Source organism: Halichoerus grypus, chromosome 12, assembly GCF_964656455.1.
Source record: "Halichoerus grypus chromosome 12, mHalGry1.hap1.1, whole genome shotgun sequence".
Taxonomy (NCBI): Eukaryota; Metazoa; Chordata; class Mammalia; order Carnivora; family Phocidae; genus Halichoerus; species Halichoerus grypus.
In genome coordinates, this window is record NC_135723.1 from 36,777,049 (window position 1) to 36,797,163 (window position 20,115).

General features: G+C 40.0%; 1 protein-coding gene across 2 annotated transcripts in view; it reads right to left on the reverse strand.

Moving 5' to 3' along the window:
* CDK6 (cyclin dependent kinase 6) overlaps window positions 1-20,115 on the reverse strand; it is a 240,344-nt gene that overhangs the window by 126,265 nt on the left and 93,964 nt on the right. For both annotated transcript variants that reach the window (XM_036113304.2, XM_036113305.2), the window contains exon 4: window positions 1,592-1,759. In XM_036113304.2, the coding sequence (XP_035969197.1) occupies window positions 1,592-1,759 (168 nt within the window). The remainder of the gene's footprint in view (window positions 1-1,591; window positions 1,760-20,115) is intronic.

Below are 20,115 nucleotides of genomic sequence, written 5' to 3' on the forward strand. Positions count from 1 at the left end.
TCTCAGTTATGCCTCATCCTTCCCTCAATTAAAGTACCCAAGGAGATCAGTTCCTTCCATTTGCTTCCCCGATGACCACTGGAATCACAAAGCCTATTTAAACTTTTCCTCAGGGATGCCAAACAACATGCACAACTATATTCTAGGGAAGCCCACAGCCTACCTAACCCTTCCCACTGGGGAAACACACAGACTCAGCAGTTCGGCTGTGATTATATAAGAATACAAGGGCTCACTCGAACCAGCCCAAAGCTGAGGCGTATCCTTGAAATACCGTCTTGTGCTTTGTCTTCTCAAAACCATGATTTCTCTTTCAACAATGGTGACACACTCCAAGGAAACCTCTGTAAAAATTCTGACGCCCTAGGTAAAGCATAAAATGATGGGAAAGTATGCGGTCTTAGTGTCCAGGTTGTAGTAACCATATTTTGGCGGTGGGGAAATGGAACACTTTTGTAAACTGAATGTTTTCCTAAGCCAAGATATCTCAGAGAATTTCCAACTCCCCTTCTGTCTATTCCTCAGCTGAGGCATTAGCGAATTCGGGTAAACAATTCTTTGGTGGGCAGAATATCAGCCTCCTAGTGGTCACTGCCATCCCCCAAGTCATTAGGATGACCAAAGATGCTGCCATACATTTCTCAGCAATGCCCTCCCCCCAGGGCAGTGCCGCCCCTGACGGAGAATCGCTTCAACGCTAGAGATGGACTACGTGAAAAATGACATATTGACCCAAGAAGAGTCTTTTTTTTTAAGGCTTCATCTAAAGCTTTGAGGACAATTTTTATAGTCTTCATGGACCCAAGGGGATTCTTGGCATCAACCTCCTACCCCAAGTAAGTAGCACAGTAAAGGGACATTCCCTGGCTTTTTGTATCTCTGCATGAATTCACTGCATGTAAAACAGGTCTTTCAAAGATAAAAGTTCTTAGTGCCTACTTCACGGTTTTGTGTCTGAAGGAGACAAAAAAACCCTAGGATACCATAACTGTCATTCTTTGACAAAACAGGCCCTTGGGTTTACCCTTTGTATTTTGGCTTGGACAAAGGCATCACCCAGCAGCGGAGGTGGGGTGGGGGGAGGCTGCTGCTTATTCGTGGGGCAACCTAGTTCACTGTAAATTCAATTTCGTCTTCATAGTCAGCACCACAGCTTCAGAAGAGTGCTCTCACACACCTGTGCAGGTGCCTGGCTGTTTCTCAAACCAGGATCCTACAGACAGATCAGCGTTCCTGGGACTCTGCTTCCCTAAACCCTTGAGCTGTGTTTCCCCAGATTTTGTGTATGCAGCTCTGAAAACAGTGGTTACAGCAAAAAGCATTTGGAAACTTGTAACTGATTCCTTTCTAGTGGTGACAATGTAACGGAGGGTTTCTGCAATGGGTCCTTCTGGGACAAGCCCGGTCGGGATGCGTCTGTAATTGTAAGCAAAATCCTTTCTTTCTAGCCCTGCTTTTTAAAAAGTGCAAAGACATTCTGTCCACCAACTGAGCACAGGCAGTAATAATCTTAGGGGCATGGTATGGGGGCAGTTTGTCATTTAAAAGAAGAAACATGAGCTTAATCAAAGAATAGCACTTTCTCACTCACCACTGAGGTAAGAGCCATCTGGAAACTGTAGATGCGGGCAAGGCCGAAGTCAGCCAGCTTTATTTGTCCACTGCTGGTCACCAGAATGTTCTGTGGTTTTAGATCACGATGCACTACTCGGTGAGAATGAAGAAAGTCTAGACCTCGGAGAAGCTGAAACATCATATCCTAAATAAAACCAAAAAAGAAAATCAATAGACTGTCCCAACAGAGATTCAACAGGCTGAATCCTCAGTGCTGGAAAGCATTCGATGAATAAATGAATTTGTCTCCTTTCCTACCTCTCCAGTCTCCCATTCTCAAGGTCACTAACAAAAAATTTCACATTGACCTGTATTTTATTAATGAAAGTAAACTTTAAAAATAGTTTCAGATGGTATGGGAAATATTCTGGAAGATAAATACCAAACTGGTGTCTGTAGTGAACTGGGGAGAGGAAGTAAGTGGTAAGAGGGAGACATTTTTTATTTCATACACCTTTATATGGTTCAATATGTTATTTCAACAATTAAAATCCAGTAAATGATAATAATATTAATGGTAATTCCTACTACTTTTATAGCACCGAACACTAAGCAGTCACTACATGTCAAGCACTGTTCTAAACACATTCTGTTTAGTAACTCAATATACAACCCAACACTGAGGTAAATAATAGCATTACCTCCATTTCATAGGTCTAGAAACTGATTCCCAGGTGTAAATAATTAGCCCCAAGTAACAGCACTAGCCAAGAGATAAGTCTTGATTCCAACTATAGCCTAGAAAAAGTGGGTTCAAATCCTCAAAGCACTCCTTTATTAGATCAATGTTCGAATGAGTACGTGAAGCCAGGTAAGCCATTTAATCTCGCCAAGCCTCCATTCTCCCGTCTGTAAAATGGGGAAGCAACAAAACCTACTTCAGAGGATCACTGTTTGTAAAGCACGTAGCGTAGTAGTAAGCGTTCAATAAATGGCAGCTCTTATTGCTATCATTATCAACTGGCATGGAGACGGGGTGGGGGGGGGTGTTCAAAAAATAAACCAGTGTCACATCTTTTTCTAACTTTGGAACCGGTAAAATTAGAGAGAAGATTTAAACCTCAGAAAGTGTCTGAAAGTAGGAATTTAAGATGCTGACCACTGGATCCTTCGAAATCTCGGGTTAACAAGATTGACCCACCCTCCAAGATATTGTGCAAATGGTGTACACAAGGGAGGATGGAATTATTTTGTTCATATAAGGATTAGAAAAATGGGAGGGCAGCATCATGGGCTTCAGAGCTGGCTGAGACTGTAAGGACACACTTGTTCACCAGCTGGACCATATTTGGTTATTGGTTCACGGTCCTGGTTTTTCGTTCAGAGCTGGGAGTTCTGTCTTTACATGCCAGCTTGTTGAAAACCAAAGCCTCAGTTTTCCATAAAATGAAGAGAAGATAGTGCTTATTTTTTATAGTATTATGAGATTACATGAAGTAACGTATGCAAAGTGGGTGGTGCAGTTCCGGCACGTGGTAAGCATTCAATGAATGACAATCATTCAAGTGTCCTGTTTCCCCAGGGGAGACAGTCAAAAACAACTGTAAGACAATGTGGCCAGTGCCATCAGGAACTTGCCGAATCCTTAGCATTGGAAACAAAGCACTGAGCAGAGGTATGCAATGTCACAGGTGTACCAGAATCCCTTTGAGATGCACCTCCATGGACATTCCGGCTGGGAGGGTTTACATTCTAGGTTTTCGAAGGCAAAACTCTTGGCAAAAACTGCACTGGTGAGGGTCAGTCCTTCAGGACCTGAGAACCATGGCAAGTCACACACCTCACAATACACACACTTCCAGTGTGAAAATGAAGCATGCAATGTTAACGAAAGCACTGGGGCCAATCAGTCATTACTGGAAACGTATGCACGTGACTTGTAAGCCCTGGATTTTAAACAGCATGATTAACCTAAAGTAATGCCATGCCGGCCTATCATCTTTCCCTTCTTATATATGCTAAACACCACCCATTTAACACTGTACAAAGAATAAATCTGTTTGGTTCATTTTTCAGTGTTCAGATGCTTTAAGCAGACAATTAGCAGAATAAAAATGTTAAAATTTGAAGTAATTAATAATAAAGCCCATCTAAAGTTTATAAAAAGCCTGAACCAGAGGAAAAAAAAAAGTGTGTATTGCTTTTATTTCGGTATTTATTTATATAGGACGTACTACGTCTTTCTTATTAAATTGGTACATGCTTAATGCAGAAACATAAAATTTTTTAAAAAATCCAGAGGAAGGTGGTGCCTGGGTGGCTCAGTCGGTTAAATGTCTAACTCTTGATTTTGGCTCAGGCCATGATCTCCGGGTCATGAGATGGCAGTGCGCAGTATGCTTGTCCCTCTCTCTCTGCTCACGTGTGAGCGCGCGTTCTCTCAAATAAATAAATAAATAAATAAATAAAATATTTTTAAAAAAATCCAGAGGAAGAACAGAAATCACTCAAAATCCTACCATTCAGAGAACAGAGAAAACTTCACTGTTAAATAATTTTTGTCTTTCTGGTCTTTCAAAAATTACAGATGTTGCTATATTTGTAAGTATAAGTATATCGTATTTACATATATAAATATTATATATAACGTATAGCACATATAAAGAATATTAATATACACTTGTATTTATAAATAAAAATGATTATTATTCTGTACACATCATTTTGTGGTTGTTTTAAAAACACTTAATGATTCATTATGAATATTTTTGCCACGTCAACAAAATTCTTCTACAATGTATCTTTTTTTTTTTTTAATGCAACATGATTTTTAATAGCGGCATGGTTTTCCTCCCTGGGATATGCCATAATCATTATTATTTGGTTTTAGTTGCGTTATTTTGGAACTTATACTGAGAGTCTAGTTCCCCTTCATTTAAAGGCTGGGGTACATTAAAATGACTTGTCACCATTGTATCTATTACAACCAGCACGGTTTAAGTAGTGCCAAGCCATATAAGTGCACTAACGCTGATTCCATGTAAATGATGCTTATAGATGTATGGGAAGTTGATTTTACATAAGGATCACCATTCTTTAGATTTTATTAGGCTATTTAAAAAATTTTTTCGGTGAGCAAACAGGGTTTTCTTTTAAACCTACAATATCCAGCTACAGTTCCCCTACAATATCCAGGGGAACTATGTGAGCTTTAAATTAAATGATTTATAAATTTTTTGCCCAAGTCTCATTATCTTCAGTAATTCACCTGTGAGGTAGGTTGATGCACGTTATAGACTTACAATAAGTGTTATGTGGGAACCCTCCTCAATCTTTAACTGTCATTCACTGGAACACCTAATCTCGAAGGGAGAATATACTCCGCTATGTCAGGGACTCCAATCACAAAGAAGAATAAGACATGGTCCCAATTCCTGAGAATGATATGAATGAATGAAACTGTAACACTAAACAAGGCAGGAAAAACACCTTTCCTTCAGAATCACAAGAAGTGCTTGGATCAAAGACATTTCAAAGGATTCTTTACTTAAGTTTATTATCTGTTCGATCTCAGTTTATAGTATTGTGAGACATACTTTTAAATTAGCTCCTCAAGATTTTAATCTAAATTAATCTTATACAAGATACATATTTCACAGTAATCCTGGTGATACAAGGCAACGGATACTGCCAATTAAGGCTCTTTATGTTAAACAGAGATTTTTACGTTACAGTGCACAATTCTGGTAGCAAAGGTTTAAACATCTAGTCATACTTAGGATACCTACTAGTCACTTGGGGCCCTCACTCTGTATCTTTCTGAAGCATGTTTCAACAGGACACCATCATGGAATGAAGTCTGGCTCCCAGTGATTTTGGGTGGGGTTTTGTCCTTGGTCACCCCCTTAGAAGATTCTGGACTTCAGTCTGAATACTAGAAATCTGTAAAGCTGTGTAATAATTTCTTATAGGTGTTCTAAAGGTTCAATCCTGTTATTTCTTCAAAAAACAAACAAACAAACAAACTGAAAACTTACCTCAAGGTTTTCTAATGGGAAAAACTTTTATCATTGGGTCTTTTTTTCCAACTACATAGTGTAATTAGTTCCAAAAGATACTAAAACACCCAATTTATATACCATATAGTAAATCACACAAATAACAACTTTCAATGGACAATTCTGGATTTTTGGCTTTATCTATGTTGACACAGTCATGTCCTCAAGGTTTTAGTGACAAAAATGTACATCAACAGCCTATCTATTTAAAAACTAAAAATAAGACATACACAACCTGTAGTCAATCATTTTTGTCCTCCTTATAATGTGTAAATTACAGTGTTTTCAAATTTGTTATTCAAGTTTCAAGTATCTTCATAATGATTTGTTGTTTCCTACAAAGGCCTCCTATCTAGCTTGTTTTCTATGGAGGGTATTACAGGAGTCTAGAGTCTAAAATGGATCACATACAACAAAGGTATTTTACATTAAACTGACACCATGTTGGTTTAAGGTAGGGGTTATGATTAGGAATAGAAATAAAAGATCATGATCGCTTACACATAAAGGGTGATGGTAAAAGCCATAAAGAAAGAAGAGCCCTTTAATAATAATGACAATAATAATAATGACAATTCCAGGGCTAGTCCTAGAATCTTTTTTTGTTTTTGTGGATCATGACTATATGTTTTAAAATTCTTTATCGTGGTGAAATACAAATAACATAAAACTGACCATCTTAACCATTCTTGAGTGTAGAGTTCAGTACTGAGTTTATTCACACTGTGGTGCTACCAAGCTCCAGAATTTTTCCATCTTGCAAAACTTAAAACTATACCCATTGAACAATTCCCCATTTCTCCCTCCTCTCCAGACCCTGGCAACCACTCTCCTAACTCTCTATTTCTATGAATCTGACTACTCCAGATACCTCAGTGGACTGGAATCATACTGTATTTGTCTTTTTGTGACTTGCTTACTTCACTTAGCAAAATGTCCTCAAGATTCAATCACGTGGTAGCGTATGTCAGAATGTCCTTCCTTTTTAAGGCCGAATGATATTCCATTGTATGTATATTCCACATTTTGCTTATCCATTCATCTGTTGATGGACATATGGGTCGTTTCCACCTTTTGGCTACTGTGAATAATGCTGCTACGAACATGTGCGTACAAATATCTCTTTGCAACCCTGCTTTCAATTATTTGGGATATACATACCCAGAAGTGGAATTGCCAGATTTAGTCCTAGGATCTTTTAAAATCACAGTTCACCTGTAAAGTATGGTATGATATTACTGCACAGAGCAATGGAGTAGTGAATAACGAAGCCACGTCTGGGTCAGCTGGCATGTCCTTCAAACACTGGTGACTTCACTCACTCCTATTTCTGTGCACAGGGGGAATCTGCTGAATGTCTCCACATCAAGCTGACTGTATGGTACACACCTTTATTCTACTTCAAAACTTGACAGAAGCTCCTTCATGCTTCCACTGATCAATTCCTAACAACAACAATGGGCTGCAAAGACTGCTTTATCAACAGGTTCCCCCCACTTCTCATTTTGGTCCTCAGGAGTCCCCAAAGAATGCCTAAAATCACATCTAAATCACAAAGGGCAAAACAAATTCTGACAAAGCAAGAGGGGGGTTAAAGCCGGTTCCTTAAAACTTCAGATCACCTGGAAAGCTGTAATTCATGAATTCAAAGCAAACAATAAATGGGAGGACCTGGAGATGAGCTGCAAGAGTCACATGTGAGCTTTGTTCCAGTCAAGCTGTCTCCTATTCTCTGTCACTTCATCACACTGTGCCCCAGCCGGGGGTGGGGTGGGTGGGAATGGGATAACTGAGTAAGGGCAACACATCGCCTTGGGACTCTTCGGCAGAAACAAAGGCAAGGCCCCTAATTGCAAGTGCTGACTTTCTATTTTTACTGCTTCTAGGCAACTGGATAAAAGCATAATAAAAGTGGCTTTGTATGCCAATTTTATTAATAAAATATGTATTCTAAAGAGAGAATGAAAAGAATCCATATATTATTCATTCCTGGAAGTGATGATAATGCTGAAGTAAGTAAAGAATCGGTCTCAACTAACTAGAAATAAGAAAAGAACAACTAATTTTCACCGAGCCTGGAAATGTTGGTATTTGAAGGACAATGCAATGACTAAATGGACAGTCTGAAAGAAGGAATCATTATGTCACCATGATGGCTATTATTAACCCACAGTGGAAAGTCATCGGGAATTGAAACTACAAATAGCAATGTTAATTATAACTTTTTTCAGAGCAGGATATAAAAATCAGCATTGCATAAATAAAAAAATACAAAGCACAAGTGCCTAGAGGTTATTGACTAATGATCCAAATGGTTTTTGTCCTATGCACATTGTTTTGTGATCTTTTTAAAACATTTAACAACACACTGTGGATATTTCCCCATTTCACCGCATATTCTTCATAATAATTTTTTTTTAACAATATGCTTTTTAATGGCTGCATTTGGAAAAATACCTTCTTATCTTTTTCCCCATTCTCCTTCTCATTTCCCTCTTTTGAGAATTTTCCCCTCACTTAAGTACTTCCCTCCTCTCCAAATGAGGTAATGTATTACAAAAGTTGGTTTTCTGCTCCAGAGTGGAGCATATTATTATTTGCCTCCTGTAAGACATTGTTGGTTGCCAGCCATGAAGGATTGGTCCAAGGTAATCACATTCCCATTTGTTAGGAACTGATCCAGGGATGGACATGAGACCTAGTGTTAGCCAATGAGACGTATGGGCAAATCTGCTCCAGAGTTTCGGGAAGTATTTTTCCCCTTTATAAGAGGACGACAGTAGAAAATTCTTGCTGTACTTCCTCCTCACCTCCCAGCCCCAACCCCCAACAGGGCATCTTACACTAGAAGTGCTACTGCTTGAGGATAGGACCTTGCAGCTGTAGCAACCCTCTTGAAACACAAAGGGAGACATCATCTGCAGAGTGTAATGAGGGAAAGAGTGGGTTTTCGAGGATATTGCTGAATAGCTGCATCAACTCGGGCTGCCCACCTCTAGCCCTGTAGTTACAGCAATAATGCCCTTATTTAAAGCTATTTTTTCATTGAGTGTTCTATAATGTGCAGTTGAAAATTATTCTAACCAATCAAACTTAACTAAAATTATATTAACTAAAACCTGTTAAGGTCACTATCTTTCATTTACAGCTCTCTTTGCCCGACACCCCCTCCCCCGTCACAGGGCCTGTACCAACATTCCTTTCTTGGTGCCTGTTATCACTTCCAGGTGGTTATCTTTTTCTCTTTGAAACTTACACCTCCTTCCATTTATTGTCACAACATCCTCTTCTTCATCGCTATCACTTGCTATCAATCCTCCATATTCCTCAGGGTCTCATCCCCTCTACCCTACATTCACCATTCTCCTGCATGACTTCAACATTATGCAGGATGCCCTAGCTAGCACCTTAACCTCAGAGACCTTTGACTTCTTCAACCCCATTCCATTATTTGCCATTTATTTCCATGGCTAAAAACAGGAATGTGTGATCACTCAACTCTGATATAAAATATTTTAATTAAAAAATGTTTAAATTACTTTAATTACATTTATTTGGATATCAATATATCACTTAAATTTACATAAGCTTATTAGACAGCATAACTAAGTAAATTTGGAGAGCAACTTCTTCACACACCATTTGCTAGATCTGCCAATTCCCTCCTCTCTCTTGTTGGTCATTTTATCTTATCTTCTATACAAAGCTTAATCCTCAATTAGCCCAACCACTCTTTCTTTCTTGGCTGTTATACCTATATTGCAGAGAGCTGTTTGGGTTGAGGGGGGAATGATCATGTATGTGTCCATTATCAATATGAAGTCAGCCTCCAATCCTGATTATCATAGTGCCAGGTAATCCTACTGGTCCCTAATAAGCCCTCTTGCTGTCCTTATAAGCTAGTCTGAATTTTTACCACTGTCTCCCTACATTATCATCTCCCTTTCTTCTCTTAGCACTCTAGCCTACGCTCCACTACAGGGAGAAATGCAGACCATCAAGGGAATGCTATTACCTCCCTTGTGTCCACCTATAAATTTATAAGCACTGGCACCTAGTCCTCTCCTTTATCTTCTGATAGGAAAGATTTCCTTCCTCCTACATAGTATTCATCTTCCTCCTACACTCTGGGTCACATTCAATTCAGCTTATTCAAGTCGCCATTGCTCTAACTAGCCATTCCCTTACCCTCTCTATTGTCCCTTGACCAATAAACAACCCAAGTGACCCCCTTCTTTTTTTTAAGATTTTATTTTTAAGGAATCTCTACACCCAACATGGGGCTCGAACTTACCACCTTGAGACCAAGAGTCATATGTTCCACCAACTGAGGCAGCCAGGCGTCCCTCCCCTTCTTTTCTCAGACAATGATCTTTACACAGCAATGCACATTTTCCTATTTCTCATCCACATCACGTCACTACAGTGAATGGAGCTGTGGCAGCTCGTGCAAGATCACTAATAACCACTCGTTTGCCACAACCAATGGGACATTCTACTCCTAACTTAACCCTGCCATGGCATTTCACACTGGATCCCTCCCTCCCCTTCGCTGTTCTCCAAAAGAAAAAGATCTTCTATGTTTCTGATTAGAAATGTAACACATATTCACTGTTAATATAAAAAAAATCAAAACACAAGGAAAAACATAAATACCACCCACAATTCTCCCATCCAAAGATAACCACAATTAACATACTGGTGTATCCTTCCCTAATTTTTCTATACATGTATTCTCAAACAGAAAGTTATTTTCTGTTTTATAAATGGAATACTAGTGTATATGATTCTGTAATTTCCTTTTTCACATCATAATGTATACTGAACTCATTTGCATGTCAAGGAATACAGATCTACTGCCCAATTTTTAATGGTCATGTGCTATTCTACTTTTATTTGTATACTATCTTTAGCCAAACGTTTTTTTAAAGATTTATTTATTTTTAGAGAGAGGGAGAGAGTGAGTGGGAGTTGGAGGGGGAGAGACAGGGGGAGAGGGAGAGAGAGAGAATCTGGAGCAGACTCCCCGCTGAGTGTGGAGCCCAATGCCGGGCTCCATTTCACGACCCTGAGATCATGACCTGAGCTGAAATCAAGAGTTGGGTTTTTAACAGACTGAGCCACCCAGGTGCCCTTAGCCTGATCTTTTTAACATGCAGACCTGATCCCATCAGATCATTCTCATGCTTGAATGCCCTCAGACAAAGCCCATCTGGCTCTCTGGTCTTTGATCTTGGACTCCTGAGGACTTCCTCCAACTTTACTCACTCACTGCTCTGTGGCCCCATCTTCTGAAAGAGGCCTCTGCTTTAATCACTCTTCCTTCAGATATACTAGACTTCTAGGACACTGTATTAATAGGTGTCTGTAAATGTTCAATGACTTTTCACAGAGGAGTGAGACCCAAACTGCATTGGAAATGACTATGAAGTCTATAAAAACCATGAGCTTAAAAAGAACTCACTGACTCTCTTCCCAAGGAGGAATACTCTGGCAGGTGATAAAGCTCTAGGGAAACAGAAAAAGTAGGTGTGGATTAGGGGATAGGGACCAAAGAGGCATAGGACAGAAATCAGTATTCCTACCTGTTAGCCATTAGAGCATCTTCATATGTGTGTTAAGACTTTTGGTTCATTATTTCAGAAATATAATACCCCTAGGTCTATAATGAACACTGAAGCATGGAATAAAAACAGTGAAAGATGTTTTCTTTCTATCTTACCAACTCTATCCAAAATTCCTGCAACCTGATCATCAAGAGACATGGATTTTAGCACACAGTTCCACAGTTAGAGGTATGACTCTAAGTAAGTCACTTCTCTCTCTCATCCCTAAGAGAAGCATTCTATAGATCAAATTACTTTGCTTAAGACATCACTTGGGTGCAGAATCAGACCACTGGCTAAATCTTCTAATCCTTTAATTTCATATCACCACATCAATGTTTCTCAAAGTGTGGTCTCTTAATCCAGTGCTACCGACTAAGTTCCATTTCCTCTTCGCCACTAGCCAACTGACTAACCAAGGCCCAACTTTTCTGAACCTCAGTTTTTTATTCATAAAAATCAGGATGGGGCATCTGGGTCGCTCAGTCGGTTAGGTGTCTGACTTTGGCTCAGGTCATGATCTCAGGGTCCTGGGATGGAGCCCTGCATGGGTCTCCGAGCTCAGCAGGGAGTCTGCTTCTTCCTCTTCTCCCTCTGCCTCTCCCCCTGCTTGTGCTTCTGCACTCTCTCTCTCTCAAATAAATGAATAAAATCTTTTAAAAAATCAGGATAAATTCTGCCCTGCCTCCATCACAGAGCTGCAGAGATATAATTATTATTAAATATTTGATTTGTTTTTTAAATTGTCAAGTGCTATTGAGCTAGACTGTAAATTTCTTGAGAAATAGGAATGTGGGGCTTGTTTATACTCTCCATGGAATCCAACAAGGCACCTTACACAAGGAAATCTGTTGATTTTACTTGATTTGATGAATTACTTAACAGTGCACAGACAGGCATGAAGATGAAATATAATGACTTTTGCTCTCGGCTCTGTGTACAGGAGTTATATAAAACATCCTCACTAATTAAGCTGATTCCTGAGTCGTTAGTGAAAAGGCTACAATTTTCCATTGTGGTTTATCAGTTATTCACCAAGAATTTATTGAGTATTTGCCAAGTGGAAAGACAAAAGAAATTTCTCTTGCAAATGTATATAACCTAAGCAAGCCACCTACATGTGAGATGCAAATTTCCATTTTTGAGGGCAGTATGATTTAAAAGAAAGGCCACTGAATTTAGAGCTAAGAGCATTGCATGTGAATTTCTACTTACTAGTTATATAATTTAAGGCAAGTCATTTGCAACGGTTGCAGGCCTTGGTTTTCACATCTATAAAAATGGAAATAACCTTGAAGAGACTTAATAAGATATTATATATTTATATATAATTACATATATTGTAATAATATATAATTACGTATAATAAGTAGGACATGACATATTTAAGTACTTTATATGGTGTAAAGTGAACACAACGCATTGCTACCACTTATTCCAAAGAAATAGGAAGTCCCTACTACGTGTCAGGCATTGTGTAGGTGATGTTACACACACACACCTAAGACAGAGGCTCAGGGCACCCTTGTTTGGATGGGGAGAGAAGATGTAAATGTACACCTACACCCTTCAAGTCAGTATACGGCAAGGACGACGAAGGGCGTAGGTGCTCCAAGCACTGAGCTAAGCACTGAGGAGGCGGCAGCACAGACACTGACCTTGGAGTACTACTAGGTGTTGGGGAAGCATCTGCCTGGAAGACCTCATTAGCAGAGGTTTTGGAGGACAACTGCCTAGGTGTTCGAGGACCAGCAACAGCCCCTGCAGAGGGGCCACTGCTGAATGGGACCGCCCCGCAAAGGGTTTTACTGCTGAGCCTGTGGGAGTTTATAGAGCCTTATCTTGCAGTCAGCAGGAAACTAGTGAAACTGTGTAAAAGAATGGTGTGTCGTTATTGATGGTTTAGCATACAGAATAGATGGGAGGTGCTATAAGGAGGCTATTATTCTACTCTAGACATAAGACAGTAAGGTCTGCATTAGAACACCAGAAAGGGAAAACAAGAGGAAAGTCAATTCAAGAGTCAAATGCAATATGTGAGTGTTTTCACGGGTCAACTTCAACAGGCCATCTTTTGAGGGCTCTGCTACATCTCCAGGTTACATGCTGGGTGGCCTTGGGCCTGTTATTTAAGCTCCCCTCCCCTAGCATCAAGCCCTAGTCTCCTCATCCATAAAATGGGGATAACACTTTCTTGCAGGGTGGTTGTGAAGACTAAAACTAGTGTGTGAACCTCCCAGCTTCGGGACTGGTGCCACTAAGTCAAGAAGAGGACCCATCATTAGCAATGGCATCTGGCTAAGTTCAGATCCATCTAGTTTTCTCTTGGTAGTACATGGACAGCCTCTCATCTTCCCAAACAGTCATTATTAAGATCAACAAACACTACTGTGTGCATATTAAACGGTACAAATTTTAAAATATTTATTTTAACTAAATCAAGTGTTGTGTTGCCTGTTCTTTATTTTGAAAGTCTAAAGATCGCTAGCATCTTAGATCTAGAAGCATCCTCAGAAATTAACTGTTAATATTCATGGAATGCATTATAGGCCTCTTTTTGTAAATAACCCAACTTTCTAAGGTGGTTTTAAGTTGCTTTTTACTTTGTACCTGAAGTGATTTTTCTACAAGGCCTCCAACTGGGGACGTTCCCTCAAACTCTCTGATGGTTGTTTTCATGTGATCATAATCATTTACTCTAAGAATGCAATATAATTTTTTACTTAATCAACATATATATTCAGAAGCTACTACTGAGTAGGGAAAAACATTACTAATGAACTTTATTACATAATTAACTTTGGTTGCTCTCCCAGCTTAACAAATAAGAATTAGAATTTGTGATGTTATTTCCTTATGTTATCCATTAATGCTGAACTATGTGCATTCCAATACAGAGAGGGGGAGAGGAGGAGCAAATGAGAACTCTGAAAAGAACACTTAGCTTCATTTGGTCAAAAAATGGTCTTTACAAGGGTTTTTATTATAGGTCGTAAAACACTGCTTACCACAATGTACCTCTTTCCTTGAAAAAGAAAAGAAATCCTTGCAGTGGCGAGAAGCTGAAAACAACACACTGTGTATTCATGCTTCCTTCCCATAAACACATCTGTGCATATTATCTGTTTTGGGTAAAGCTGCATGCACAGCTGTTTATGGGGGCTCAACATTTTTTATTCCATGTTGTTGCAAGGACTGAATTTTTAAGCTGAGCCTGTAAGGAGAGAGCAAATGCATCTCCAGGGGGAGGAGAACCATATGCTCCTCACTAATAACTCCTTCGATACAGGAAGAAGAGGCTCTGGGTGGTCATATCTTGTCAGGAAAAGCATTGAGGTCAAGAGAAAAGGGATCTTTGAGCTAAATAGAATCGAAGAGCTATGCACCAAGGCAAAAATGAAAATGAGGTTAAGAATCTAATTGTCTTACAAAGAATTCAGGAAGTTAACCATTAAAATAGGCAGTGCAATAGGAATTGTCCAGGAAAGATGGGCTGGAGAACTTAATATTTTAAGAGATCCAGGTATAGGTACATATATACACTGAGTGTGGCTCTGGGTTAAGGATGTCCCTCCCCAAAACTTCCGGGACTGATCGTTGTCTCAAACCTGCCCCTCTTTTGCCTCCCAATCTTTTCCTGGCGCACCCGAAACTCCCAGTCAGTATTTCTGATCATTCTCTTTCTAGGCACCACGAAATCCTCTCTCGCACTTCTCCTCATGCTGATTCTCCAAGGCCTCATTCTAGTAACTACCTGCCCAGCCCTACTCCTACAATTAAAGCTGCTGAGACAAAATCACCACATCATGTTCTCCACTTTCATCTGGACTTTTCAGTATTACCTTCTCTGGGTCTCTGGTAAGCTCCCTGTTCTTTTGCCTACAGTGTTTACATTCACCATTTGTTTGTGTTCCCAATTATGTATCTCAAAAGTATCTTAAATTCTAAATTCTGCCTTAACCTCCTCACCGTATTCATTCATGGCTCCAACATTTGGTCATATTCTGATGTATCCCAAGTCATAATGGCAGCTGGGACCGCTCTCTTGAGTTTCAGACATGCAGACTTCAAAGCTTGCTATTCACATTTTCTGGAATATTCCACAGCAACTGCAATCTCGGTATGTCCCCAAATAATAATAGTTTTTCCATCCCCATCAAACTCTGTTCTTCAGCCTATATATTTCTTACCTTATAAATGGTATCACCACCCACCTAAATGATCAAGTCAAAATCTGACAGACATTTTAGATTCCTTCTCTTCTTCCGACCACATAGCTAATCAGTCACCAAATCCTGGTAATTATAGTTCCTAAATTATATATGAAATCAGCCCTTTTCTCCCATTTCCAAGGTCCTTGTCAAGTTGCCAGTATCTCTTGCCTGGATGATTGTTAATAGTGTTCCAACACAAATAAGCTATCTATCTCTGGACTGAAGCATCTTTAATCTTTTCTCCACAGTGTCGACTCAAAATATATCTAAAATATAAATCTGAATCATACAGAAGTCCTCTACTGTTCACTATAAGACAAAGGCAGAGCTTAGCTTGCTACCTAAAGCATTTTAATGTCGGATCCCTAACCACCTCTGGTTTTATTTCTGGCTGTTTCTATGGTCCAAAGGTGACGAACTCTATTATATCTTTTTTTTTTTAAGATTTTATTTATTTATTTGAGAGAGAGACAAAGAGCGTGAGAGAGAGAGCAGGACGAGCAGGGGGGAGGGGCAGAGGGAGAAGCAGACTTCCCACTGAGCTGGGAGCCTGACATGGGGCTCGATCCCAGGACCCCAGGATCATGACCTGAGCCAAAGGCAGACGCTTAACCGACTGAGGCACCTAGGCTCCCCAATATCTTGTCCCTTTTCTTTTCTTTTTTAAAGATTTTATTTATTTATTTGACAGAGAGAGACACAGCGAGAGAGGGAACACAAGCAGGGGGAGTGGGAGAGGGAGAAGCAGGCTACCTGCTGAGCAGGGAGCCCGATGCAGGGCTCGATCCCACGACCTGAGCCGAAGGCAGACACTTAACAACTGAGCCACCCAGGCGCCCCTATCTTGCCCGCCTTCAATGCTGTCTCCTCTGCCTGGGATGTTCCCTCCATTGCCCTTTCCCCCCAACACACCCACATCTTGTCTGTCTGGCTCTTTCCAATTTATTTTTCAAGACATACTTTCAGTAGATCTTGGCCAGGTCCTGGGTAACTTTCCTCACACCCCCAGGCTAAGGTAGGTGTCACCTTCTGTAATCCCACGGCCCTCTACGTATGGTTCTATTACAGAACTTATCCTACTTTACTGTACCATGGTGTCTTCCTTACTAAGTTAGAGGCCCTTAACGCTAAGGGAGAAACGGGAAATGGGGGTGGATGAGACAAATAAGCATCCCAGGCACTCCGCAGACATTATTTCGTTTAATCCTCCCAACAAGCCCTTGAGTAAATCCACAGTCATTCATTCTAAATTAGTGTCACATGGTACCTTTCATGGCAGGCGCTGTGCCCCACTGAAGAACAACAGGGCCTGGTCTCCTGGGGCGGACAGTGGAGGAGGGGAGGCCGGTTCTGAGAGGTCAAGCAAGGTGCTCACACTGAAACATGAGCTTCGCCTGGGCTCCTCCTGACCTGGTGTGTCAGGTGCACCTGGCCCTCAGCGGCCCACGCCGTGGGCCTCACTGAGTAAGTATACAGGAATTGAACAAACAATGTTTTTAAAATATGCTCTGACCTAGTAATTCCACTTCTAGGAACTCATCTTACAGAAGCAACAGCACAGGTCTATCATAAGTCAATCCACAGTCAATGGTAGGTTGTTCGAAATAGTAAAAAAAAGGAAATACCTAAGATGTCTACCAACAGGAGGAGAGATAAATACAGTGTAATATGAAGCAGCCATTCGGAAGAACCTGGATATTTCTGTAAGCTGGATAAACCAACCGCAAAAGGCATAAATAAGCCTTAGGGTAATACATACAGCTTGATTTGAGTTTGATAAAAGGCAAGTGTACGTGTTAATGTATGTGTCGCTGTGTCTGCATCTGGGTGGCCAGAGAAAACACACAACACTCAGTTAAATTTGAATTTCAGATAAACAACAAATACTCTTTTAGTTTAACTATGTCCCACGCGATATGTGAGATATATTTATATGGAGAAGTAGTTGTTGTCTATCTGAAATTCAAATTTAACTGAGTATCTTTATCTGCTAAATCTGGCAACCTTATTTGAACACATATAAAAATTTTTGGAAGGAGATATAGCTACAGTTAAAAGTTGTTACCACCGGAGGTGGAGGCAGGAAGGAGGAACAAAAGGAAGAAACTTCTGCTTTTTTCTGTCAAGTGTTTAAATTGGTAGGATTGTGGGTGATTTTTACTTTTTTTTTGAGAGAGAGAGAGAGAGAACATGCATGTGAGCCATGGGGGAGGGGTAGAGGGAGAGAGAATCTTAAGCAGGCTCCATGCCCAGTGCAGAGCCCCATGCAGGGCTCAATCTCCAGACCCTGAGATTATGACCCCAGCCAAAATCAAGAGTCCACACTTAACCCACTGAGCCACTCAGGCGCCCCCAAACCTTTTTTTTAAAAGTAGGCTTCACGTCCAGCATGGAGCCCAATGCGGGGCTTGAACTCACGACCCTAAGATCAAGACCTGAGCTGAGGTCAAGAGTCGGGACATTCAACCTACTAAGCCACCTGCCACCCCTGATTTTTACTTTTTGGTGTTCTTCTGTGGTTCCCAGTTAAAATTATATATACATATATATTTATAAAAATATATTTTTATAAAATTTATATAATGTAATGATAAATAATTTTAATATTTAATACAATTTAATATAATTATATATATAAATGTCCCTTTTGCCAACCACATGTTTAAGTTAATAGGGAGCAATCTTTGGAAAATATAAAAAATAGGGGCACCAGGCAACTTTCAGCACAGGTTTTAGGGTCATTTAAATGAATCTGTCAGACATGACACCTGTTGGTTTGCCAAGAGGTTTCCTTAATAGCTTATACTTGAATGTGATTTACTTTTATTTTATACTATTATACATCTAAGAGGAATATGGTATTTATACCCCCCAACACACACACACACACACACACACACACACACACAATGTATTTATAAAGTAGAACAGTGGGCAAAAGAATTGTTTCTCATACTTAAAGTTCATAAAACTCTTCTCATTTAGCATTGTATTTTCAGCATATTGAGGGTATATAAAATGCACATTGCAAATGAAGTTTCTAACATTTAAAAGCCTAGTTATGAGGCTTCACGATCTGCCACATATGTTTAGTTTGTAGTTAAAAATATTTTACTAGATACTTAAAATGGTCAAAATAGGCTAAAAAGGCATTAGGGAAATGTCCTGCCTCTCTGTATTTTAAAGTGCTTGGGTAAGAGAGATGCAAGTTATGTTCAAATCATGTCTGACGTTCTGAGTGGAGAGGAGAAGGATCCCATTCAAGTTCCTACACACTGGGTAAAGATTTTAGCACTGCACATTATCTGACAAAGGACTTACACCCTCAACATATAAAGAACTCCTACAAATCAATCAGAAAAAGACATATAACACAATCTTTAAAAATGGTGGAAGATGTGAATAGGCACTTCACAAAAGAGGAAATCCAAATGTCCAGGAGCTTACGAAAAGGTGCTTACCCTTTTTTTTTTTAAAAAGATTTTATTTATTTATTTGAGAGAGAGAATGAGAGAGAGAGAGAGAGCATGAGAGGGGGGAAGGTCAGAGGGAGAAGCAGACTCCCTGCTGAGCAGGGAGCCCGATGCGGGACTCGATCCCGGGACTCCGGGATCATGACCTGAGCCGAAGGCAGTCGCTTAACCAACTGAGCCACCCAGGCGCCCAAAGTGCTTACCCTTATTAGTCACCATGGAATTGAAAATTAAAAGCATAACTAGACACCATTACAATGGCTTAAGGTGACAACACCAAGTGTTGAAAAAGATATGGAGCAACTGACCCTCTCACGGCACTGATGGAAAACTACAAACTAGTTTAAACCACTTAGGAAACTGTTTAGCACAACTACTGGTACACGGAGAACAAAAACTTCTCTCACAGATACGATGTTGAGTAATCAAAGCTATACACAAGAAAAGTGCAAACTTTTATAATAAACAACCCGTGTAGTCATTACTTCTGGGGAGAGGGTTATGGTCTGGGAAGGGGCATGAAGAAGCCTTTGGAAAAGTCCTCTTTCTTGATCTGGGTGGCAATTACATTAGTAAAAAGCCATCAAGTTGCATGCATGCTTGAGATAAGTGCACTTCTTTATGTTTCTTATACTTCAATTAGAAAAAAAAAAAAACCCTGTCTTTCCAATATCCATCCAAATCTGGGAAGTTATCCAGTTCAGTCATGCTATTCAGGACCTGTCTGCCAGGCTCAGCATTAGAGGCTTCATGGACTACGCTCTCGGTTCTCCTTTGGGATCTGTTCATTCTTACTTCTTAGCAGTATAATCATTTCGCCTAATTTCCACTTGTATCAGTGTCTTCACTGGTCGATGGGAGGATGACACAGGGTGACACAACTTGTTACAATAATCAGGTAATATGCATGTATGTAAGTGCTCTGAAAAGTACCATGTGTTATATGGATGTAATGTTACCATTGTTTATCCCGCATCTGGGAGACTCGAGGTTTCTCCAAATAATGTTAAAGACAACAATGTTTTGTTTTGTTTTTTAAAGACACAAGATTTTTTATCACTGCCATCTCCCCGTGACAATTCTCAAATTCTTGAAATACAAAACATCAGACGTTAATTATGAGTAAGATTAAAAAGTGTCCAATCCTAGTCCCTTCACAGTTCACTGCAGTGCCTCAGGGGACGGGCTTATGAGGTTCTGACTGTACCCT